Below are 27,251 nucleotides of genomic sequence, written 5' to 3' on the forward strand. Positions count from 1 at the left end.
TTCATTCATAAAACCTTTATTTGGAAGCCTGGGAAACAGCCTTCCAGAGATAAAAATAATCCCTGATGCTATAATAATAATACTCAAAAGGTGCAATCTATATCATGGCTTGCACTTTTAAGCCCGAGGGAGAGCAGCAACCCATGCTATGAATAAGAAGATGGGATTCTTTTAAACAAAAAAGTTTTATTTCTTAAAGTACTGCTAGTGTTTTAGAAACTATGCATCTATTATGAAACTGACCTGAATAGATATGACCCTCTATTAAATAATAAATAAATGTCTTCTAAGCAAATTAGCAGACATAAATAGTATTTTCTTCTGTTATTATGAACTCTCTATGGTCAGCTATATGTCTTCTTTTTTTTTTACTATTTGTGCTAAAAGCGGGATTCAGTCATGCTTGTGTTAGTATAGGATTTCTCACAGGGGTTATAACCAGGTAAATTGTTTTTCCATCCATTCTTCAGCACATCATTTGCATCTGCCTTTGTTTCAAAGTCAATTTTCACTTCATCCTGAGAATAAATTTAAAAAACCATTAAATGAAGCAAGTGGTTACATCCAAATCTACTGCCACAACCCTAAATGCCCAGGAGCGAAACATGCATTTCTTAGTTATATACTGAAATAATAGTAATCTGAACCTAACCATCTGCCCATCATCACTGTTTCAGAAATGAAGCTCTGATAATTCTACCAGCTTGTTTATTTGATTCCTGATATTTTACTGTAATTTAAGCTTATTCAATGAGAATTCAACCTTATTATGGTAAAAATCATTCTGTTGTAACTTGGCTAAAACTATTGCTACAAAATATTTTTTCTTGCACCCTCCTGGAGATGTAAGAAATAATCTCTCACACCAGTCTTAGAAACATCCTATGCCATCTATAGAATGGCTGACCACAATTAACTTCAAAAATGCATCACATAGTAGAACATCGTACATCTATAAGCAACCATAATCCACCATAAAAAGAAGCAAATATAAAAATTAATTTGAGGAAAAGAGTATTTGATCGTTACATCCCATTGTTTTTATTATATAATCCAATAAATACAAAACTTATTGCATTTATTGTATGTTGTAGAGAAATAGTAGGAAATGAAATTTAAGCTTATTTTTAAGAAAAGCAAGATTTGGTGGAGCCCATTCCTTTTAGAAAATCTAAGGATTGATGCATCATATTGTATATACTTCAGAAGCATTATCTTTTCTACAGAATCATACTTTTATGGATTATGTAGAAATAATAAAACTAAATAATATAAGGTATTTTGAATTAGCTTATTTAAAGGAAGATACAGAGATCATCCTTGTAGGGAAAGATCTGAAATCAAAAATCTCCAACATAAATTTAGAAAGGTGTCATGCTTTCCTAAGATTCAAGAAAATAAAAGGGAATAGTCTTAAAATACATTCAAGACACACTCAGAAAGGCTGTAAAATTCAAGAATCTTTCTCCTTTCCCATGCCAATCTTGGAACTGTAGAAATTTAATTCAGTCTAACTGGAAGTGTTTTCAATGTTCTCATTGTTCAGAATTTAAAATGTGCTGGAATATTATTTGAATTTATCTTTAAGGAATTTGGCTTTGAAACAGTAAAACAGGACAGAGAAATATTAACTTATGGTGAAAGCAGTGTTTCTCAACCTGGGCTACTTAAATATGTAGAGACTACGACTCCCAGAATTCCTCAGCCAGCTATAGTGGTTGTGCTAGCTGTGGAATTCTGGGAGTTGAAGTCCACACATCATCAAGTGGCCGAGGTTGAGAAACATTGCCATAAGGTATTCAGAATTAGGGATGTTTGAAGAATTTGGCATTATCAAATTCTTCTAACATAACCTTCTGAACAAAATAAATAGGCTGGATGATTCATCAATATTCACAACTCAAAACAACATGCATTTTTAATTAATTAGAATTATATATATTTGAGGTAAAAGTCTATTTAGTATTCTGTCATATAGATTTTAGGACAACTTCTTAGGAACCATAAGATTTTTTGAAGCCCCATCCTTAGTGAAAGTGTCTTCATGAAAAGGTGATGAAAAATGAGGCAGGATAGAGTATCAAGATATGGGATGGAGTCTATCAGGCTCAACCCCATCCATTACTCTGATATGTCAAATGAATAATACAATAATCTTACATGAAGTTCTTTTCTGTTATGATCCACTCCACACCAGAAAAATGTCTTGTATTTAGGAGACCAGAAGCAAAATATATTACAGATTGGGCGAATTAATAGTGGTTTAATATCTTTCCCTTTATTTGGACCTGGACAGAACAAAAAAGGATAGATAAATCATTAGTCATCTATCAAAAAAGCAAATATGTTTTATTTTCTAATATTTTATACAAAATCTTAATTCTGAAATCAGACATTTCCATTTTTTGTTAAGTTACAATAACTTTTCTAGTATAAAATAATTAGAATCCATGTCCCTAATTTATCCAAGAGTTTCAACAAATTTTGAAATACTGTAAACCTACATTGGACCTTCTTCTGGTAACTGAAATTAATGCAGATTTCCTAGAAATGGACTCCTGAAATCTTGACTAATAATAAAATATTTAATCCAATGATATCTGGCCATCTTATTAATTCTCACCCAAATGATTCAGTTAATATAATATATGGAGTAAACTTAAAAATTATACAGGAATATATTTTGTCTTATTTATGGTAATGATATCCCCACCATAAGCAACAGCAGGAACAAAATCTGCTTGGTAATGTTCAGTGTAGTGGAAATTAAAAAAAAACAGCATTGTAAAAAACTCCACAAACATATTTTAATCAGCAGTATTATCAATCAAATATCAAATGCAGTTCAGTTTAAGTGTAAGTTTAAGAAATGCACTTAGAATGGGAGGAAAGGACCCTAGCATCACATATACAATGATGGAGTCTGAGCCGTCTGATACTAAATAAGAAACTCTTGAGGTCCTAAGGAATAGTTCAGTGAAGCAGAACTATTCATCCAGCCTCTCACTAATATCTTTCTTAAACGTGAAGCCCAGATCTGGATATAGATCTTGATATCTCCATCTCTTTTCTAGCCATGACTTGTTCACCTCAATTGGAATTGAATTGGCCAAAGAATGACCACCAGATGCAATATTCTTTTTTTAAAACAAAATTTTATTAAATTTATATAAATGAGGAAAAATAGGAACAATACAAGTATGGTAAAGGGAAGGGTGGAAGGAACGGGGGAGGGGAAGGAAATAAGGAATTAGAGCAAAATAAGGATAGATACTGTTGTGTCCTGAGCCTGCAAAAATGTACATGTGTGTACGCGAAGTATGTTCCATCTAGGGGGGAGGGGTGTTGTGTCTTGAGCCTGAAAAAGCAGGCTCGGGACGTTGCATTGGTCCCGGACATTCCAAAAGCTGCCCGGGACCAGACAGAGCAGCGCCGGCCTTGTGTGCATGTGCAAGGCGCGAAAACGCTCTGTTCCTATTGGTTGACACTGTCTGGGCTTCTGGCCATATAAAAAGCCTGCATGCCTTTTGCTTTTGTTTGGTTGTTGTAGAAGGAGAATAAAATGTTTGTTCAGCATCGCCATGTGTCTTCATCATTCGCACGCGAACAAAGTATACAACAGGTACAATCACATATTTCAACAAACAAGCAACCGTCCGGATCATAATAATGAGTAAATATCATATAAATTTTAGAAATAAATAAATAAATAAATATTGAACCATTTTTAACAAAGCTTAGACTGTAACATATTAAAAACTATTAGTAAACAAATATGTTGATCTATTAAGTAAACACTACTAATAAAATCTTAAAAAAAAAAAATCCTAAGAGTCAAAAGTAACAAATGAGAATCAGTAAATCAGGAAAAGTAATCATATCATCAAAATGTTGTTAGACCTTGATTAAAAATCAGTCATCTATTCTAAAATATTGAATCCTTCAAGTTCTGACGTGTCTCTAACCATTGCTAAAAAATTTTCCAAGTTCTAAAATAAATTGAATCATCTTTTTCTTTCATTTCTAATGTTAGTCTATCCATTTCTGCACACTCTAAAATTTTGGTAATAATAATCTGGTTAGATGGTAATTTCTCATTTTTCCAAAATTGGGCAAATACTATTGTTGCAGCAATTAAAACATGTAATATCAAGTAGTCATTCTCTTTACCATAATTAGGTCTTAATATTCCTAACAAAAACAATTCCGGTTTAAATTCTATCTGTAGTTTCATCATCTTTTCCAACCATCTATGGATCTTAGACCAGTATTTCTTAGTGATAGGGCATGTCCATCAGGCATGGTAATAAGCGCCTGACTGTTGTTTACATTTCCAGCAGATATCCAAAGCATTTTTAAACATTTTCACTAAGCGCACTGGTGTCATATGCCATCTATAAAACATCTTATATAAGTTTTCTTTATATGCTACCGCTTTTGTAAGCTTAATATTTTTATCCCAAAGTTTTTGCCAGTCTTCCAAATCTATAGAATATCCAACGTTCTTTGCCCATACTATCATTGTTTCTTTCACTTGTTCTTCTTCCACCTTCCAGTTTAAAAGAAATTTATAGAGTTTTCTAATTAAATTCTCATCTGTTTTTAACAAAATTTTATCCAATGGGGTCTGTTCTTTGTAAAAACCTGTTGATTTTATATCTTTTTCGTATCTTGTTTGAATTTGCAAGTAGGGCCACCATGTCAAGTCAATACCTTGTAGTTGTAAAGTTTGCCTGTCCTTAAGTTTTCCCTCTTTGTCTAAAATGTCTTTATAACTAACCAGTTTGTCATAATTAATCAGATTTGGATAAGCAAATGCTTTCATTTTTGAAAGCCACTCAGGTATTTTCATATATATTTTATGCTTAATTTTCTCCCATTCTGAAAATAGTACATTTCTTATCACATGATTTTGAAAGTACTTATGTGCTTTAGATTTCTCGTACCATATAAAAGCATGCCAACCTAACTGAAGGTCATGTCCCTCTAAATAAAGCAATCTTTTATTTCTCAATACAATCCATTCTTTAAGCCAAAGCAAAATAGCCGCTTGATAGTAAAGTCTCCAATCTGGAAGTCCAAAGCCCCCTCTGTCCTTAGATTCTTGTAACAATTTACATTTGATTCTCGCTTTCTTTTTTTGCCATATAAATCTTAGAATCATTGCATTTAAATCATCAAAAAAAAATCTTAGTAACTTTAATAGGCACTGTTTGAAATAAGAAAATTAACTTTGGTAAAATGTTCATCTTAACCGTCGCTATTCTTCCTAAAAGTGAAAATTGAAGATTTTCCCATCTTTCCAAGTCTATTTTTATTTGTTTCATTAATCTCTCATAATTATCTTCTTTTAGTGTAGTATATTTCGCCGTTAAATAAATACCCAAATATTTGACTTTTTTAACTATTTGAAGATCTGTAATTTTAGCAAGTTGAGTTTTTTGTTTGTCTGTTAGATTTTTTGTTATTACTTTAATCTTTTCCCTGTTTATTTTCAGACCAGCCACTTCTCCAAATTTCTCAGTTTTCTGCAGGAGTTTATCAGCTGTTTGCAATGGCTCCTCTAGAATGAAGACCAAATCATCCACAAAAGCCTGTAGTTTATATTTCTGGTCTTTAATCTCCAAACCTTTAATTTCTGTATCTTGTCTGATATTTCTTTCCAGAACCTCTAATGTAAGAATAAACAACAGAGGAAACAATGGGCATCCCTGTCTAGTGCCTTTTTAAATCTCAAATCCATCTGTGTAATCTCCATTTAAAAGTATTCTTGCTGTTTGTTTCTTATAAATTGCTTGAATTGCTTTGTTAAAATTTTCACCAAAGTCCATTTCTTGAAGTTGTTGAAACATAAATTGCCAATTTATCAAAGGCTTTTTGTGCATCAAGGAATATAAGTGCCATCTGGTTCCCTGGATAGATTTCATAGTACTCCAAAACATTTAAAATAATCCTCAAATTGTTCTTTATCTGTCTTTTTGGTAGGAAACCATTTTGGTCTGGGTGTATAAATTCATTCAAAAAAATTTTCATTCTTTGTGCCATTATTGCAGCAAAAAAAAAATTTAATCCACATTTAGGAGCAATATTGGTCTGTAATTTTTAATTAGTGTATGATCAGTATCTTCTTTAGGTATCAAAGTAATATTGGTTTCAGTCCATGAATCCAGTATTTTTGTCTGTGTAAAAACTTCATTACATAAGTCTTTCAAAGTTGGAGTTATAGTATCTTGTAACGCTACATAAAATTCAGCAGGAAGACCACCAGGTCCTGGTGTTTTATCTTTCTTTTGCTTTTTTATAGCCTCTATAATCTCCATCATTGAAACATTCTCATTTAACCTCTGACGCATATTCTCAGGAACCTTTGGGAGATTTGCTTCTTTTAAATAAGCCTGAATTACATCTTTAGAAACTATCTCCGCCTTATACAGTGTCTCATAGTACTCCTTTAATTTTTTTCATTAAGTTATTGTGACATTGTAGGTCACCGTCCGTATCCCATAGCTTACTTATTAATCTTTTTTCTCTTTCTTTTTTTAATCTGTATGCCAGCCATCTCCCAGGTTTATTGGCATTTTCAAAAAAATTCTGTTTAGACCTTTTAATCTGTTGTGCCATTGTACTTGTCTCAAGTAAGTTTAACTTATGTTTTAATAGTTCCATTTGTATTTTCAACTTTTTCTTTTGAGGGTCTGATTGTAGTTCAGCTTCCAACATACTGAGTTGTTCTTTCAATCTATATTGAACAAGTTTCTTTTCCTTATTCTTTTTGACAAAATAAGTTATGGGCAAACCTCTAAAATATGCTTTTGCCATGTCCCATACAATTTGAATAGAGGTTTCTTCTTTTTTATTGACTTTAAAAAAGAATTCCATTTCTTTTATTGCAAATTGTAAAAACTCCTTTTCTTTCAATATTGATTTATTCAAGGACCATCTTGGTCTTTTCGTAAGTCCTTTCCAGGTCATTTTCATTGAATTATGATCTGCCCAAATGTTAGATTCTATTTCAATTTCTTGTATCATGGCCTTTAAGTCCAAAGAAGTCCATATCATGTCAATTCTTGACCACGATTTATGTCTGTTAGAATAAAAAGTGTATTGTGCTTTTTCCGGGTACATTTCTCTCCAAATGTCCTATATACATCTTTCATTCTTAGAAAGGATTTAGGTAAAATTACTTCCTTTTTTCTCCTGTTTGTAACTTTTATAGTCCCGTACTGGATCAACAATTGCAGATGAAATATCTTGTTTCCTGTTTGAGAAATTAACCAGCCTTGAAAATGTCCAGATCATTAAAAGTAAAGCTATCTTTCATCTGTATTCAGAATATCTTTATATGTTAATTTTTTTTCAAATTTAAACTAGGTTTGAGTGAACAAAGACTTCCATCATTGATAGCCATCCTGGGATTTTCATATAAATTTTTAGTTTTATCTTTTCCCATACAGATAATAATGCATTTCTTATACAATGGTTTTGAAAGTATCAATGGGTTTTATTATTTTCATAACATAAAAATGCATGCCACCTAAGTTGTAAGTCATATCCTTCTAAATATAACAATATTTTGTTTCTGAGGGTTAAGTTTATACATGTATTAACAGCAACGAGGATTGTTATTTGCGCAGCATTGGAAAAATGAGATAGCACCATCAGAGGAAATATTAGACTGTGCGGAAATGGATAGACTCACATTGAGAATTAAAGGAAAAGAAGATACAGAATACTTTCAAACATGGAACCTATTTTATCAATGGTTGGGAAAACGAGATAGAAAGTAAGAACTTAACTTTTATGATTAAGCAAAAATTAACCCAGACAACACGTTGTTCATTAATTGTAATGATAAAAAAAATAATAAAATACTTTTTTAAAAAAAATAAAGTTATCATTTTGCTTGTTTCAACGAATAGTTAAAGCCCATAGATAATAGAACAGTTAAAAAAATAAGGTTGTTTTCAGGACTGTGAATATCAGTAAAGAACTGACCTGTTGCAAAACTAATCAGTAATCCTGCAATTATACATCCAAGACACCCAACAGCACTGTAGTAGAGATATGACAAAGAATACCAGGAATCTGCTAAATAAGGCCTAGGAAGACAAAATGGAACAAAAGTCAATAATTGTTGTGCTGTAAACACAATTTCCTTTCCAATTGAGTTTACATCCTAATACCATATAGATGATTGATAAACTTTAAGATATCATAAGTTTAATTGCAATTTAATTATATCTAACTACAACAAGAGAGAGAGAGAGAGAGAGAGAGAGAGAGAGAGAGAGAGAGAGAGAGAGAGAGCAGATAGATAGATAGATAGATAGATAGATAGATAGATAGATAGATAGATAGATAAATAGATAGATAGATAGAGTTCTATCCCAGCCTATAGCCGTCCTTGTTAAAGGCACAAGGACCAAACCCCTGTTGATAAAATAGGCTGGAGACTTTAAAACAAAACAAACCTCTTTTAATATGGGTGACAAACCTGCCAAATAGTCCAAAACACAAACAGTAAAACTCAATCCAAATGAAGGAAATAGTCCACAGGAAATACGATGCAAACAGAAGAGTAGTCACAAGCAAGATGAACAGACCAGGATTCAAAGAAGTACTTTTCAAATGGTTGCCTTCATCAACCAGCACCGCCCACACCTCCTCTTTTTATACAGCAGTTCCAAGGCATTGCCTCTCAGTGCCTTCTCCTTTTACTCTGGAGTTGCCGTATTGACTGCTGCTGATTTACTCTTGCTAATTTACTCTCGTGTGTGTGCATCAATTAGCATGTCCATCAGGTGTGAGTCCTCTGAGTCTGACTCATTTTCCTCACACAGCTGAGCTTCATCAGGAACACGACTGGAGGGCCCAGGCTCTGCATCATACCGTGACTCCTGTAATTCATCAGAGCCTCCCTCTGCCCCTGATGGCCCTTCAAATGCCTCCTCCACCTCCTCCTCAGATTCCTCAGACTCAGCTGTTGGGAGCACAGGCTGGCATAGAATCACAAAAGATAGATAGATAGATAGATAGATAGATAGATAGATAGATAGATAGATAGGTAGGTAGGTAGGTAGGTAGGTAGGTAGGTAGGTAGGTAGGTAGGTAGGTAGGTAGGTAGGTAGGTAGGGTGAGTGGATGGATGGATGGATGGATGGATGGATGGATGGATGGATGGATAGATAGATAGATAGATAGATAGATAGATAGATAGATAGATAGATAGATAGAATAATAATGATGATGATGATAGATAGATAGATAGATAGATAGATAGATAGATAGATAGATAGATTGAAATATAATGATTAATTATAATAGTTGGCGATAATTACTGTGGAAAGCAATTACGAATCACTGCCATAAAATATATAGATAGGATAGGAATATATAGTTAGCTAAGAATAGTACCTTTCAGGAGCTAAAGTCGGAACTATGGGTACAAACGTATCAGTCCTATTGCATCCAGTTGTTGAAAGGTAGAGTGGCAGAGTTTTTGATGGTGGAGCAGGATACACAAAAGCTCCAATGCCAACCCAAAATGCCAAAGTGATTCCAGTAGCGAGGCCACCAAAAGCACCCTTAAACAAATGCAACCATGAAATAGTATTACTGGAGTTGTCAAATTTTAAATACCTGTAAGTCTTCTACGCTAGGAAAAGTATTTGTCACTCCTAAAGGACATCAGCTGCAGCATCTCCTAATATCTGGCAAGAGACTCAAAGTTTATGGAGCAATAAGAAGATTGCCCATATCACAACAATAGCTAACAATAAAGTGTCATGAAGGAGGGATCATTTGCTATGTTTGATATCAATAATAAAAATCAACAAAAGTAATAGAATATATATGCAAAGATAATATTATTCTTGTTACTTACCTTCCAATTAGTACAAGGAAAAATAATTCCCAGTGTAAATAATCCCAGCATAGGTCCTCCACACATTCCATGGATACTAAGTGAAGCCTAGTTAGAAAACATATCACAGTTATCAAATATATGCTAAACATACTGTATGTATCCTATTTCTATAACATACTGTTTAATTGTTTTACAGAGGGTTTTTTTCAGGGCCCATGGTTCTTGCATAATACATGGGTATAACATTAAAAAGAAATATTTTAAACATAAAGTTTAAAAAAAAAGTCTGTGAATTAAAAATTAGTCGCTTGCACATAGAGTTTTGTTATGTTAGCACAACGTGACCCAGAAAATTCCAGATGAAAAGTTGTAGGCGCAAAAAATTCCTTTAGAAAATTTACTTCTATAACACTATCCAACTCAAACTACCTCGTCTGCAATAAAAAAGAGAAGTATATCTATCTCCAACAAGATATGTATTTTCATATCTTGCTTATTCAAATCCATTTTAAGCAGATTTTTATTTATTGTTTACTCAAATCCATTTTGTGTATATTTTTTTATTTATTAAACTCATATGAAGAGGCAACTAATAGTTCTTTATTTAAATACCAGACACTTAAACATGTGCATAGATGTGCAAAATTATCACAGCCATAATTTCTGGTTTCTTGGGTCTATCCAGGAGACTCCTGTGGTAGATGTGACATGGCATACTTAGTAAAGTAGGAGGACCCTATATACTTTCATGGTTTAGGATTCATGAATACAAATGAAATACAATTTAATCCTGCATATACACATTGCCTATATTTGTAAGTGCCTTATTTATTCTCAAGGATAAAAGAGATAACATGTTTAATCAAAAAGAAAAGTTATTTCAATTAAATGGGTTCTATGTTTATTCTTCCTGATGATAATGTGCAGGGAAAGCAACTGATGACATATAAATATGAATGGGTTTAATAGCAGATGAAAAAGTCTGTGAATTTAATCTGAGCAGAGCTCTTTAGACTTTTAAAGCCATCAGCCAAATGTTCTCACTATGGAAGTTGAAATTTCCTTATTCAGGGAGAATGATACAAATCCAAGGTCACACCAAACATTTAGTTGTGTAGTTACCTGCACAACACCCCCCATAAGTGATGCAGCTACAGCCATTATAGTACACAGCCCTCCAAATACTACGCCTGGAGAAAAGGAAGCAATTTTTATTATGTACATTCAAATGTATTTTCATCAGATTATTGACAACTAATGACAGCAGTGGATGGATTTCAAAATTTCCTCCTATCGTAAGAATGTTCCCTGAGATTTACTCCATATGGGACCTTCCAGGAAGCAGAAAATTTGGTATAGAATATTTTGCCATTCTTCCCTTCTCCTTTAATCTCCATAATTGCCTGAAGCTTTCACAGAAGATTTTTTTACAGAAAAAATAACTAGATAAAGGGAGATGGCAAAATCAGATGAAATCAGTTCCACGTTTGCTCCTTCACCAGAAATTTCCAAGAAATTTCCAACTTATTTTCAAGTTATTATTCCAAACTGCATTATGCAGTATGATGCTGACATCTTTATTATATATACTAGTCATATTTCTTTAAAATAACCTTTTTCCCCTTTCATGCTGCTGTTTTGAGGGCACTGAAATAATTACTCAATTACTCATGGATAGACACCAATGTAATTTCCAATGAAAGCATATATTTAATGGCATACTTTCTAGGAAAAAATATGACATATATCATGTATTTTATCTAAAATCATTTTCATAGGTTATGATAGGGATTGTCAATAAGCAAAGCATACATTCTATTATAATGCTACAGAATGACATTTCAATGATCTGTTTGAGCATAAATATTTAAATCAAAATATAAAGGAAGAGTAATCCAGACTATTACGTGGCTATTCATATGTATTGATGGCTGTGCTTTTAGCTGTTAGGTTTTATCTTTGTTTGGGTCTATTTCTTTCAAGGATGGTCAATAGATTAAAAATTCATGCCTTAATTAAAAATGTGTACAGATTAAGGAAGCACTTACTTTCTTTAAACTAGTTAATATGCAGCGGTCTTGAGCCTACAGCTCAGAAGATGGTGGAACACATTATGTTAACTCAATGATGAATCTATTAACCCCCCTCCCTGATTTTATAAAAAACTATAATCTAGATGCATCTGATTAAGAACCCAACATATTTGCATATACTACTCCAAAATTATTGCTGATAATTTAGAATAAACATCTCAAAAGGAAGCAAATCATTATTAAATAATCATACCTTTCTTTGCATATACTGATAAGAGAAACTATAAGATTGCCCAGACACATTAATATTGTATTATTGTATTAAGGATTTTTGAAAAGTGGCAAGTTTAAACATAACAGTTTTAAAGACATTTTCATTTTGAACGATAGATTAAGAAACAGTTTCATTTAAAGTTAAGAAAAATCAAAGTCATATTTTCCACGTACATAAGCCTTTGCTGGTCCAAGTGCTTGCACGCTCAGACAGTTTTGGAAAAAAGTGCTTGACAAAATCTTCAAATGTTACTGTTGCCAGAGCATTTATACTTGCAGCCACAGTGCTATAAAAGTAAGCATGTACAATGTCAGAATGATAAATTAGTCCTTAAAATGTGACAGGTCCTGGGACAAGTAATGCTAAATTATTTCCACCCATCTACCAAATAGCCTTTTATGGGATAGTATTGCAAAAGAAGTAGAAAGAAAATGAAGAAATAAATATGAGGTAAACTAAATAGGACAGAGACCCTGTTCTATATTACTAATACTGCCACCATTACTCTGTATACTAAAATAGCTGAATTTTCTGTTCCACAAATAATAACTATTAGTTAAATGTTGCTAACAGTCGAGATTCCCTTGTGTTTACATAATATACTAAACTTGGATTAAAGCACAATTTCTTGTTCCTATAAAGGCTAAACAAAATAGATCATGTGGTTGCTTGGTTCATAACCTGCTAAAACAGTGGGATTCCTACAACATCCATTCCATTTTAGCTTAGATTAGTATGTTGTTGTGTGAATTTAGACTTTGCCCAATAGAGACAGATTCAAAATTGTGAAACTGGGAAAAAGTACACTTTATTTCAGAGCAAGAATTGATCTAACTGCATTCACTGAACAGAGATTACTTATTGGCTTCAGACATTATATAATGCTATGGTTTGCTTTAATCCTAACTTCTTCTTCATATAACTCAAATAAGCATCCTTGATTAATAAAGTGAATGAATACACTTCAACCAAGTGAATTCTTATGTTGCAGCTTTTCCCATTATCTTATTTTTGAGCCAAGGTTTACTAACACCATCATAGCTAAGGCCTATGATATTTTTACTGTTTCTTTTATTTTTCATGAATTTTGTATTAGTTTATACAAAGAAAAAATTAAAGTAATGGGAAAATAAATGAGGGAAGGTAGAAAAGGAAAAAACAAAAAGGGGGGGGAGCATGGACTTCCAATTCTTTTTAGTAGAATAGAGTAAGGTTATAACATACAGCCTCAACTTTTACTTTTATACAATAATATATACTAGTCATTTCTACAACAATAAACCTATCTAAGCAAAACCCAAATTTCATTTTTTTTCATCTCAAAGCACGAAGTCCAGAAGTTTCCAAGTAGAAAAAAAATATTCTTTTCTTTAATTAAAGCAGATAATTAAGCCATTGACTAACTCCAATCATCCATTATGGGAATTAAAGTATCTGTTCATTTTTGTGCATTCTTGTTGCTGGACATTTTTACTATTTCTGCATCTCACATTGCTTTTCCATGGCTCTGCTTCCCTCCTTTAGGGTGAAGCTGGCATATATGACTTCTCTTGCATTAAAATGGAAAGATTTTACATTAGTACAGATATCCCTTTTTATAAACAGAAGTTCTGCTTCCATTACTTGAATAATTAAACTCTTGATACAGTATCTAATTAGGTGATCATGCAATGACATAAAATCTACAGCATCAAAAAGAGTTTCCCTACATGAAGATGTTATAGTGGTGGGTGTTCTTTATTTGGTTCTTTGTTGTTTGTTTATTTTGTGCCTTTGAATCAGTCTTTATTTCTGGCAACTGCCCTACAGTTTTTTTGGCAACATTTTTGGAAGTGATTGCCATTGTTTCCTTCCTTCCTGAAGGTGTGGATAAAGTTTATTAAGATCTCTGGATCTCGGATATCTGAAGGATATTTAAATAGTTACCTTCAAGGAAAAATGGAAATATTAGGAAAGTCAACATATTATTACAGTTTATCTATTTCAGTTTTCCTTCTAGCCTCTCCCAAAAATCTCTTTCTCTTTTGCCTCCCACTCAGTCTTACAAATGTAGCATCTTACAAGGAACAAGGAATCAGTGGAATAACTCATTTGCCTATTACAAAAAGCACATTATCCTATTCTAAGCATCCTTTGCCTCAAATCCCCAGTACTCATCCTGGCCTTCTGATTTTCAAGGATTTCTTAAAGAATAATTAATGCTAATACTCTAACACAGAGCTTTTCAACCTTTTCACCCATTGTACCACTTTTAGGATATGGCAACATCCGAGTACCGTCAGTCGCCTAGCAAGGTGTCAAAAACTTGATGACAAAAAAAAGGAAAAAAGTGATAAAGTACAGATAATCCTCAACTTGCAACAGTTCGCTTAGTGACTGTTTGAAGTTACAATGGCACTGAAAAAGTGCCTCCCAAGCCACAGCAGAGCAAGACACCTGCCTGCTCACCCGGTGGCGCTCTTCCTCCTGTCCGAGGTTTTCATTGTTGTGAGCATTTCTGTTGAGGATTGACAGCGGGGATGGGGTGGGGGTGTTGGTTTTTATTCCCCCCGTCTGCTGCGTGGTTGCAACAGGTTTTGGTTACTTCACATGATCTTGGGACATTGTGACCATCATAAATATGAATCAGTTGCCAAGCATCTGAATGTAAATCACAAGACCCTGGAAATGCTGCAACATTCCAGCTGATCGGTGCTTCTTCTGGGCTCAGCAGAAGTGCCAGGATCAGCACCAAGGTCCAGTTGGAGCCTGATGCTGATCCTGGTGCTTCCGCTGAGCCTTGACAGCCCTGCAGCTCCAACCATCTCTCGCTCAGGCTTGTGCGGTGCTGCCACCGGTTCAGCTCATTCCCCTCCCCCGCTACCATTTTCTAGGATGGTCACGTACCACCTGCCAGGTGCCAATGTACCACAGGTGGTACCCGTACCACTGGTTGAAAAGTCCTGCTCTAACATATGCTACTAATGTGCCATATACTAGATAATATATGTGCCGCACACACATAATCTAACAGTTTATAGATGATATCATGCTTTTGAAAATAAATTTAGAAAAAGAAGTTATACGTCTGTCACTGCAGGCTTTGCAGTCAGAAAAACAAAGAGTGGACAGCATTACATTGTAGAAAGAGGAAAGAAGGGACACAAGGCAGCCTTTTCAAGAACTTCATTCCCTCTAGTGCTTAGGGCCTCTCAAAGGCTTGGTTTGACACACCTCCATTAAATCCAGCATAGGACAGACCTTAGTGTTCCACTGAACGCACATGCAACAAATAGGCCTGAAAGTCCAGGGATCGATGAAAATATTATCATCACAAAATATGGCATTAGCTGGAGGGGAAAAAAGGAGAGAAGAAAGATGAAGAACACTCTTGCTATACAAAACAACTTTAACGCACACATAGACTGAGCTCATGAACTTCATAAATCTCAGGGTGAAGAACACCATCATGTGCTTTACTCTCCAATGAAGTAAATGAAGCTAAGGAGCAGAGGGCCTTTGTTCCTGTAACTTGGTTAGTGTAGGGTCTAGATTTCAAGAAGGGAAGGACAGCCTGTATGGTGGCTGATTCATCAAGAAGAAATATGACATATAAATTGATAATTCATCTGAGATGAATACCTAAATGCTGAAAGTTCAATCTTCACTACTTCCTGGTCACGGAGATCCCATCCTGAGAAAATTGCTACTAGCTGTGGATAAATTGTCTACAGATAAACTGTCTTTCTTCTCTTTATTTTGCCCATCCTTTGCAGTAGATTCAGCAGAAATGCTAAGACATTAACCAGAAGAGGTACAACCAGGATTTGGGATTCATCACACCCTTCCCAATTTTTTATTTTTTATTTTTAAAAATTATGTTTGAACAAAACTTTTTAAAAAGAACAAGATATAAGGTCATCAGAGTAGGTTTTCAAGCCACAAAGAATATGATTGTCCATTGACTTTCAGTTGTCCTTCTGCACTAAACTAAATGGACTAGTTATCTAATTCATATAGATCTTTTAAGCTCTTCTGATGTTAGACCAGAGGTTTTAGACTCTGCCCACAGCCTGGAGTTTGACTCTGATAGGGCTCAAGGTTGACTCAGCCTTCCATACTTCCGAGTAAAAATGAGGACCCAGATTGTTGAGGGCAATATGTAAACTGCTCAGAGAGTGCTCTAAAGTACTATGGGGCGGTATATAAGTCTAAGTGTGATTGCTATTTAGTAGCTATTAATGTGCTTGCTTGCTGGTTCTATCTATTTATTTATTAATCATGACTGCCCATCTCACAAGAAATAACTATGCAGCATATAAAAATATATGCACTAATTAGTTTGCAGTTATTGTTCCTCTCATTCCTGATAAGCGCTTTTTATTGCTATACATGGAACTTAGAACTCAACAGGAGTGTTTGCAAATGTCCCCACATAAATTTCCAGAAGACTCCATTTGCACATTATTAAAAATGTTACAGTACAAGAAATACTCAAATAATCCTGTACCGCTGAGTTCAGCACAGCTGCATTTTAAAAAGAATTCAGATCACAGAACAATTCTCTGTTTACAATTTTACCTGATCTGGTGCTGAAATGAACTCTGCAGTCCAAGGATCACAGCTCATAAAAAAGGAATACATCACCAATCCACAGATGACTGCACATGCCAGGATGATCCATAATCCCAGCAAATTAAAGTAGAGCGCACTAAGGAAAAGAAAAAAAAATCAGTTAGAAATCATTCAATAAAGAAAAATAACCATTTTTGTGCACTGCTTTTTTATTTTTAAAAAGTGTCCTGAAAATTGTTAAATGCTATCTCAGAGTATAGTCACATTAGTTTTTGGCAAGACATTTCTTACCTCAGTTAAAAGAAGCAAAGATTTAAACCTTTCTCTGTGTGCCACAATGAAAGAAGTCCACAATCTGCCCCTTAGTACATGTTCCCAGTTGTTTGAGATGTGTTCCTGCTCTTTTCTTAATATATTTCCTTCCTGCGACTCTGTATATGTTCTTTCAGTGTCCAAGAGGGTTTTTTTGAAGTGTACTACTAAATTTCCCTGTCCCTGACACACATGAATGTGATTTTTGTGGAAAACAACTTGGAAGGTTATAATCCTTCACTCTGTTGTGAATTTAGATGGAAGTAGAATTTCACATTTAATATTTGAAATCTTATCTTTGTGGCTAGACACTCTGTTAAGACTGTACTAATAAATGATGCCAGTCCCAAAGGATCCTGGGCAACATAAAACAGCAATAAAAAGAGAAAATAAACAAACAAACAAACAAAAAATCACAAAAATCAACAATCAATGCTGATAAGAAAGTCAGTTTGCTCTACTGGTCTACCATGGTAGAAAATGAGGACCATGAATTCAAGTCCCACCTTGACCATGCAGCCAGCTCGATGATCTTGGGCAGGTCACTTTCTCTCCACCCAACCCACCTCACAGGGTTGTTGTGAGGAAAATAGGAGAAAAAAGCTGTGATGAATATAACTTATTTATAAAAATAATAAAGGTGGGATACAAATATATAATAAAACCAAAAAAAAAAATCACATAAAGCAATGATGAATCCCCAATAAGCCCAATAAAGGGAAGCACAGTCAAAAGTGGATTGAAATAATAGTTAAAATCATAAGGCAGAACTCAGGAGAGGGGGTATCAATATCCAGCTCAAGTATCCAAATAAAAATCCAGATTCATTCTGTTTCTGAAAAACTGAGGAGATTGGGCACCCCTCTAGTTAGACAATTGTATGCTACTTCCAAAGCTTTGTATACCCCAACCCATGTGTCCTTTATATTGTCCATCTCCGAAGGGTAGAGGCCACCCTCTTACATGACCTTCCATCTCTCTCTCTCATGCAACACAGACCACACAAGAGTAGGGAATTTTCTGCTGGACCTCTCTCAATGACCAGTTAAAGCATCCCAAACATTATGAATGAGATAGTTCATTTTTAAAAAAATTAATAGATTTTTTAAAAAAAATTAAAAATAATTAAATTCTAATCTCGAATTACATTAACTTTGATGGCTACTTACAGTTTGGCATGCTTTTCTGTTTTACACGAAATGCACCTTTGTATTGTGGACTGATTTACCCCATAAATTCCTAGCCAAGTAAATGTTCCTCCTACTGCAATTGTCCAAAATGTGTGTCTTCTCAGGGGGTCAAAATCAAAGCTACATAAATAAGACATGAAAATTATTAATTGGCTGTTGTTTAAATAGCAGACTAGTTTAAAACTAATTTGCTTCTACTGGAATTAAGAAACTTCAAGGCAGGAATCCAGTCAACAGATCTAAATAAATACATAGATTTGGAAGGAATAGCAATAGCAGTAGCACTTAGACTTATATAATGCCCTATAGCGCTTTACAGCCCTCTCTGAGCAGTTTACAATATCAGCATATTGCCCCCAACAATCTGAGTCCTCATTTTACTGACCTCAGAAGGATGGAATCTGAGTCAACCTCACGATCAGTCAGAATTGAATTCCTGGCTGTGGGTAGAGTTAGCCAGCAATACTGCATTCTAACCACTGTGCTCCCAGGGTGGAATTATTACCCACACATGAACTGATTATTTGGTGTTTCTTATAATTTGAAATCCAGATTAAAAAATAAATACTCAAGTTGCATAACTAAAGAGACTTATATTGAAATCAGGACTCTGTCTTGAAATAGGCAACATGTATAGTTCTTGTTCAAACTGATCTGATCTAAATACTAACCAGACCCAATCCCGTTTACAACTACACAAAGTTGGCCAGATGCTAAAATGGGAATCTTTGCACAAATAATAATAGTAGTAGTAGTAGTAGTAATAATAATAATAATAATAATAATAATAATAATAATAATAATAATAATAATAATAATAATAATAAAGTTGGAAGGGACCTTGGCGGTCATCTACTCCAACCCCTTGCTCAGACAGGAAACCCTATACCATTTTGGACAAATAATGGATTTCACCAAAAAGAAGGTAAGAAGTTCAATGTTGGAATTGTTCAGGTGGTCATCTAGTCCAGACAATTATTCTTAAATCCTGCCAATAGACCCCCCTCTTTGGGGTTTAAAGAAGAACAGGAGAGCAAGAATTATGTTTGATTTTTCACTCACTTCTAAGCCCATTAGACAAAATTAGTGGAATAGTTAATTGAAATCTCAATTTCCTCCCTTTTATATTTTTTTTTAGCTATAATCCTGGAAGAAGGTATGGCAAACTGTTTGCATATCACTGTTGTAATTACTACGTGAATGTGTTCATGAAAATATCTGGATTCAAAACCTACTTGACAGAGACTTTACATTCTAAATGATTGTATTTCAACAATTACATTTGTAAGTGTTTTTTTTTTCTTATCTGTACTGTTTAGATGGCAACACGATATTGTTTTCTCCAATCCATTTTTTCTGTTTCACTATTATTTTCCCCAAACTTTCTCTTGCCCCACTCCAACAAAAAAAACCCACTTCATTCTGTGCTGCTCTGCCATTTCATGTTAATGTAAACCTGATTGTGTTTTTCCTCCCTTATCACTGTTCTTGCTCTTTTTTTATTATTATAAAAGCAACTTTTATAGAAATATATCTTGCAGTTCTTACTGAACTACCATGCATTCTGTAGAGCAATTCTCTGTTTTTTGAACTGCCAGTTCTTTCTCGTTGGCCTTCCACTTTATGGCTTTTACCACTTTGCTTTAATTCCCGTGTATACCATATTTGTTCTAAGTGATAACCAATTTGATTTTCTTCTGGCCATCAAATCACTCTTTTGACCCTTTTGAAACTGTCTTAAATTGTTTTATGAACATACTTTGTCCCTTCAGTCCCAGGTTTGCCTGAGATCATTCACATTTAACCTACCAGATTTCAAGAAATTTTATTTTAACACCTTTGGGGATGGGGTGGGGTGGAGGAATGAGTCATGATTACCTATCATTACAAACAATAAACCAGATTGTGAGAAGCCATTCTACTTACTCAAAGACATTGAGACGTGATCCATTTTGAGCATTTTCCCAAACATTTCTAAAACCCCCAGCCTTAAGAGTTCCTTGAACTAAAACTGTCAGGAACCCAATCAGCATAACAATCAGTTGAAAGGCATCTGTCCAGACAACAGCTTTCAACCCTCCCTAAATCAAAGAAAAAAATAATATTGTATTTATCTTGATTTTAGGTGCACCAATTCAGTTTAAAGCTCTACTTTTAACCAAGTTATATTAGGTTAAATATTGATTAGCTCATTTTTTTTCTACCCACAACCAATTAACAGTGTATCATGGAACTGAGCTCATGTAAAAGATACTTTCTCTGCAGTGATTTTTCACAATAATCACATGCTATAGGATAGACTACGAGTGGCCCCAAAGTATGGGCCACTTAGTCTACCTATGAATTTCCACTCATTAGTAAGCCTTCCCTTCAATCCTATGTAAACTCTTCAGCCATTTACCATAATATGAACAGGCTTAAAAATGAATAAAGGATAGGATAGCTGATACATGCTTATTTTAAGTGTGAGCACAACTCCCAAATATTTATTAGGGATCTCCAATAGTTTCTGCCCATTTAGTATGTTCCAGTGAGTGGGTATATATTTGAGAATATAACATGTTTGATTATTGTAGAAAAAAAATACTGAAGTTTCCTAGTTCATCTTAATATTTGTGTTCAACTATAAGACCCCCATTAGAACATAAATGCCAGTTATTTAACCATTCCTTTAAAAACATTTATAGTTGAACTATAACAGAAACATACCAGTGTACAATAGAAGGTGCAAACAATTCCTGTTGCAAATACTGAGCCCCAGAGATTAAATCCAGTCACTAAAAAGCCAAAGGAAGTGTAATTAGATATACTGCAGGTTACTTTAAAAAAAATAACTATAGTTTATTTTTAAATATACAAGAGTAGGAGAGTAACAACTGTTATTTAATCTGTTACCATCATTTTCTTTTATGTGCTGCAAACTAAAGTTCATTTCCACCTTTTATAGTTTTCTGTTTTTGTTTGCAAAGATGGTAAATTCAGTTCATCAAATACATTGGCCAAATCTCAATGGAAAGCAAAAGAATTCCTATCAGTCTAACAAAAACACCAGAAACACCAAATCAATAGGATGAGAAATCTCAGCTTTATCCTGTTTCACATTACGTAAGGCATTAAAGCAATGGGCTGGAAGGACAGAAAGTGTCAAAGTACAGAAGAAAGTCTTGATCCATTATCTTAAACTGGGCCCTTTGCCCAGAACTTGAGAAAACTATTCAGAATCTATCGTCTTTAGTTACTTTTTAGCAAAAGGGGAAAAAAATAACGTATATCAGAAGGAAAAGTGAGGGGGAAAGGAGCTTTCAGATAGGTAGATAACAGAAAACAAATTCCCCTTTTCTCCTGTCCTTTTCAAGTCAACAACAAAATACTTACCTTGATTGAGAGCCAAAGCTGGAGCATAAACTACCACTCCTGTGTAAAGAGTCTATGAAGAGTAGATAAGAAAAATATTCATAGGGAGCAGATTCAAAATTCAAAAGACAGCTAAAATTAACAAACAAAGGAGATTCAGATGGGATCATATGCCAAGGTTTTGACTGGAAAGTGGCACTGCCAACAGAGGCAGGTTCACTCACAAATGGGAAGATACATTTATGAATGATATTCATGCATTCTTCTACACTGTCTGCCCCATTTTCCCCCAGTTTAACATGCCTTTACCATCTGTGTGACTATGTCCAGTCTTTTAGGTTGAAAATGATAGCAGCAGTTCTACCTGCCACTAGCTGGGAAAATAGTCATGCTTCTTGTCCTAAATAATATATATTGATTTCTAAATTATAGCCTAGATATGAGGTTAGAATTTCAGACTAGGCTTCAAAGAAGAATTCAAAATGCATAAAATTCATAGAATACTCTTGGGTCCCTCAGGATCTATTTTAATCCATGTGATTGTTTGGAAAAATATGCAGAAAAATGACCTTGTACATGAGCCTAACTTCTAGAAGTGCTGGACCTCAAATTCCCCCAGTTCCCATCTCAACTTGGCCTTCCCATAATTTCATTAACTGATGATGCAAGAAATATTGGAATTTACAAAGGTACATGGTAATTAATTAAATGTATTTAATTGTATGTATACATAAATAAATGTACTTATACTGTTTGAATATGTACTGTTGTTTATTCAGAAGATTGCCCAACTGTTTTAACTGAGATTTATTCTGTGATCCTTAAAGTTAGAGGTTTGGGAAACCCTTGAAACTTTTCTCAACATATTACAATAGTCTTATTTTAATTGGAGGTAATTTTGAATATATATGTGAATGATCCCAATCTGAAGCAAATCCAAAAAATAAACCAATCCGTCTAAAATCAATACCTGGGAAGATATTGGGAAAGATAATAAAAAACAGATGTGTGAACATCTAGAAACAAATAAAGTTATAATTTGAAGCCAGCATGTGTTTGTTAAAAACAGATCATGCCAAACCAATATTAATTCATTCCTTAACAAAGTGACTAAATTAGAAGACAAGTGAAATGCTGTGAACATAGTATACTTAGATTTCAGTAAGGCATTCAACAAAGTAGACCACAATCTACTTCTTGGTAAATCAGAAAAATGTGGGATAGACAGCTTCATCACCAGATGGATTTGTAGCTGGCTGACAAATTACCCAATGAATAGTTCTTAATGGTACTATATCTATATGGAGGAAAGTAAGCAGTGGGGTACCACAAGGTTCCGTCTTAGGTCCAGTACTCTTCAATATCTTCATAAATGATTTAGATGAGGGAATAGAAGGGGAACTCATCAAATTTGCAGATGACACTAAGCTAGCAGGAATAGCCAACACTCCAGAAGACAAGCTCAGAATCCAAAAATATTTTGACAAACTTAAACAATAGGCCCCATCCAACAAAATGAAATTTAATGTGGAGAAAGGCAGGAAAAATCAAAGGTACAAGATTAGGGTGAAACCTGGCTCAAAAACAGTAACTGTGAGGTGGACCTTGGAGTCCCAGTGGATGATCACTTTTTGCAGTTTTACAGAATGTCCTAAAATTGCAAACTGAACCATTTCTAAAAGGTGCCAATTTACTGCTGATGCTTTTTTAGGTATGTGGAATTAATTTATAGAGTGGAAGTCTCTTGGGAACAAACATTTCCCTAAATAAGCAGATGCATGAAGTTGTCATCAAGAAAAGCCAATTAACTTTATACTGCTTACGAAGCAGTCTCAAACAGCAACAGAGCTCTCAACTTTCCATTGGCTATTTGTGATCCACGCTACACAGTTTCCTGAAAATGATTCTTGGTATAGTTGCCTAAGATGTTGGAGGAAGGATTTTCTCTTTATCATCTGCAAAGTACAAATAAAGATGTTCCTAACTGTTCTGAAACAAATCACACTTAAAGAAATATTTACCTATCATACCTCTGGCATTCCATTGAAAGAAGACTAACTTATTATCAGACACGTGAAAACAGAAATCTCACACAGTTATTAATTATTCCATAGTCTCAACAAGATTCTATGGGTGGTTTCACAAGTTATGTGAATGCATCAAATTAAAAATGGTAGGGATTATCCCTGAAATGGCCAACCAGATCGCACTGCATCTCTGGGGCATGAGAGGTTTTGGTACAAACTAGTTCAAGGCAAACAATTCATGTCTCCTAAACCCCCGACATGGAACTGAGCTATGAGCTACTCTATACTGTACAGAGCACATTATTTAGAGTACACTTAAGTGCAACATAAATGCTTGCTAAAATGATGGCAACTGGGATTAAACTGGAAAAATGTGTCTTCATTTAGAGTCCCACAGTCTATGTTGGAAACCTGTTCTACAATTGAAGCTGAAGTTTCAGAAGGAAAGCTCACACTTGAATACAGAATGTCATAGCAACCTGTAGACTAGGAAGAGTCTAGATTTATCATAAATGATGAAAATCCAGAAAGATTATGTTCTTCCATGTATAAATGTAGAATTTGATGCTATGAGAAACCTAGGTGATTGAAAGTCTTGTTTGTGCAGGATCCTATCACTCTTTTATTTCAGAAACACTACATAAACATCCTCTATCACATTCACTGTGTTGTAGAAGAAAATGGGGCTGATTTTGAACAAAAGCTCTATCCATTCCACAGACTATTGCCAAGATATTTAGAAATCACATTTATCATGCAAATATATGGAGAAAATGGCTTACCGTTTGCAGTATGTAAATCAGTGTTGCTACCATGCGAACTTGCTTGTTAAACCTTAACTCCAGGTACTAGGGTGAAAGGATGGTTACAGTAAATACAAATATCTGTTGCTTTATCATCCCATTTTATTCAAGAAATAGTTCCCGTAATGATTGTGAAACTGGTCTTCCCATAGGCAATACCAGCAACTTGAAGTTCAATTAATACCAGTAGTCCTTTGAGCCCAAAATTCCTGTGGCTCCTGTGAGATAGTTGTTAAATGAATTCCCCCACACACACTTTATGGCATTTCTTGTCACGATTATTAAGTGAATCACTGCAGTTGTTAGTGACATGGTTGTTAAGTGAATCTGGCTTTCCCATTGACTTTGTGCAGAAGGTCTCAAAAGGTGATCCTATGACCCAAGGACACTGCAATTATCACAAATATGCCAAGTTGCCAAGCATCTGAATTTTGATCAAGTGGCCAAGGAAATGCTGCAGTGGTCATAAGTGTGAAAAATGGTTCCAAGTCACTTTTTCCAATGCCATTGTAACTTTGTGACTTTGAACTAAATGAACTGTTGTAAGTTGAGGACCTCTTGTAATTTTTCTACATCCATAACTTTATTTAACTTGCAGCAATGGTCAACAACACTGCACACCCAGGTTCAAGAGTGGACCACAGGAAGCTCTCCACAAATGTCAAGCATTTATAGGATAATTTAAATCGTGCTGAAGTCTTCATCTTGCAATATTCAAACTTGGTTCTGTGTGGATACCTGCCCAAATCATTGCATGGGTTACAAACTACACCTAGAACCAAAAAGTGTGGTCAACCATTACAGAAACCTGCAGTGTGTTCTATAATTACATTTCAAGAATTTGGAGTGTCTTTTCTCGTCATGAAATATTTCATTTCCTTTGGCAAGTAGGATACTATAATTTTACATCTATATATGAGGGTAGAATGGTTTCATTTATGAGATAATTGGATTCTTAGTGGCTTCTAATGGGAGGTTAGTTAAGTAATCTTTTATTAAATATTCTCCTATTAAATCATTAATCAAAACTGTGAATGTAACATTAGAAGAAAATCCATTGTCCCAGAACCAGCCTCTATTGTTATTGAGATGGATACTATGATCTATACAATTACTATTTGCTACAGTTTCTTGAATTTAGTTCCCATATACATTCTGGACATGTTTAATTTGTTTCCCTGTTTTATTATTCTGACTTTTTATTATGCAAATCATTCAGAGTTAGTTGGAGTCAGACATTCTTTGAATATATGTAATGAATAAAATACACAGAATGAGAAATGGGAAATGAGAAAAGAAAAAAAGGATTTTTTAATATTGATTTGGTCTGTATTTTGTAAGAGATTCTAAATATGTCTGTCTACCTAAGTCCCCTGGACTCAAGCTCTCTCTCTCTCTCTCTCTCTCTCTCTCTCTCTTTCTCTCTCTCTCTCTCTCTCTCTCTCTCTCTCTCTCTCTCACACACACACACACACACACACACACACACACACACACAACCACAAATACTCATACTAAGATGAGACAAGTGTATGACACAGAATCCTTATATTTGATATTTCAGCATGGGATGAGTAGGCTTTTGTCAATATATCATTCTTTACTATTTCAAAATATACTATTTTTTATTATTTTTGACAATGATCTAATGTTTAAATGAGAATTATCCTCCTATCTTTTGCAATCTACAGATAATTGTTGGGAAATAATACATTTATAGAAGTTGATCACAATGGTCCCTTTCAATATTGTATATAGTATGTTAGGTGTGTGTTATGTATGTGCTCACTTTGAGAATGGGCAACTAAATTTCATTTTTGATGTGTGCTGTTGTGCCCACAGTAAAAAAAAATGACAATAAAGGTTATCTTATCTTATCTTATCTATCTTAATTAAATAGACTGTCCTTTGAAACCAAAAGCAGGCCTACTATTATCTAATGCATATACAGATTCATTGTCCTTGCAAAATTTAACACATTTTCTTCCTCTGTATTATCGTAGTCTCCTCTGCATCATGCTGCCTTTTAGATACAATATATTGTGACTGCTCTTCCCAGAATGTCAAGTTTACAGAAGAAGTGATGTCATGTCAAGCATCTCCACAAAGAAATAACAACAAAGATGCTGCCCAAATGACTTAGATGGCCAATTGGAGTCTTGGTCCAGGATCTGGAGCAAGAATCACTTTCTAGAAAAGGGAACTTACCTCATAAGTGCTTGTGATCCCAGATCTGTAGAAAACAGGTAGAAAAAGTTCTGAAGTAAAAACGATGACAAGCGTATATGCTATGCCAAACAGAAAGAAAGATGATCCATGGCGATAGACCTCAGCTGGGGTTCCCAGCACAGTGACGGCTGACATGAAACTAGCAGTGAGAGACAGAGCCACTGGGCCACATGTCATCTGCCTGCCACCAACCAAAAAGTCCCCAGAGCTTGCTTTTTTCCGCTCCTTAATGGCAAAAAAGATTCCAATGCCAGAAGAGACGAGAAAAAGGGCAGCAAAGATCAAATAGTCCCAAATTGCAAATTTTTCCACAACTGGAGGGATGAACTGGCCCATGGTTCTAATTAGCTGGCTTTTTGTCAGGTGTAGCAATTATTTTGATTGTTTAAATAATGAACTTCCAAAAGGAGAACAAGCTTATAGCGCCATGACTTAGCAATTAGATTTTCCAAAGACAAATATAATCCAGGATCCAACTGATATTTTAGATTTAAACTTCAGACCTCACTCCAGGGTCATGTTGCAGAGATGGTTAAAAACAAAGTTGTGAATAGCTTTTCTTATAATGTCTAGTCAAGGCTTCTGCCAATGAAGATTGGGAAAAAAGAAA

General features: G+C 34.5%; 1 protein-coding gene across 1 annotated transcript; it reads right to left on the minus strand.

Annotated features, from left to right (window-relative positions):
- SLC5A12 (solute carrier family 5 member 12) lies at positions 1–27,251 on the minus strand. Its single transcript, XM_039342226.1, has 15 exons — positions 26,621–27,251; positions 24,392–24,457; positions 21,604–21,655; positions 20,938–21,005; positions 20,155–20,309; positions 18,208–18,348; positions 16,733–16,862; positions 15,413–15,501; positions 12,346–12,458; positions 10,988–11,055; positions 9,884–9,970; positions 9,415–9,584; positions 7,996–8,099; positions 2,161–2,288; positions 1–518 (listed from the first exon to the last, which is right to left on the minus strand). Exons 1-15 carry the CDS (start codon positions 26,975–26,977, stop codon positions 381–383), a joined length of 1,866 nt encoding a protein of 621 aa, XP_039198160.1. The 5' UTR covers positions 26,978–27,251; the 3' UTR covers positions 1–380.

The sequence above is a fragment of the Crotalus tigris genome, unplaced genomic scaffold, assembly GCF_016545835.1.
Source record: "Crotalus tigris isolate CLP2741 ecotype Arizona unplaced genomic scaffold, ASM1654583v1 scf7180000017779.458999, whole genome shotgun sequence".
Taxonomy (NCBI): Eukaryota; Metazoa; Chordata; class Lepidosauria; order Squamata; family Viperidae; genus Crotalus; species Crotalus tigris.

Coding starts and splice junctions, on each gene's coding strand:
- SLC5A12 (XM_039342226.1), bottom strand. CDS start 26,977: ATGGGCCAGTTCATCCCTCCAGTTGTGGAAAAATTTGCAATTTGGGAC. Junction 21,006..21,603: donor AGCTTTGGCTCTCAATCAAG/GTAAGTATTTTG, acceptor TTGGCTTTTTAG/TGACTGGATTTAATCTCTGG. Junction 8,100..9,414: donor CCGACTTTAGCTCCTGAAAG/GTACTATTCTTA, acceptor TTGTCTTCCTAG/GCCTTATTTAGCAGATTCCT.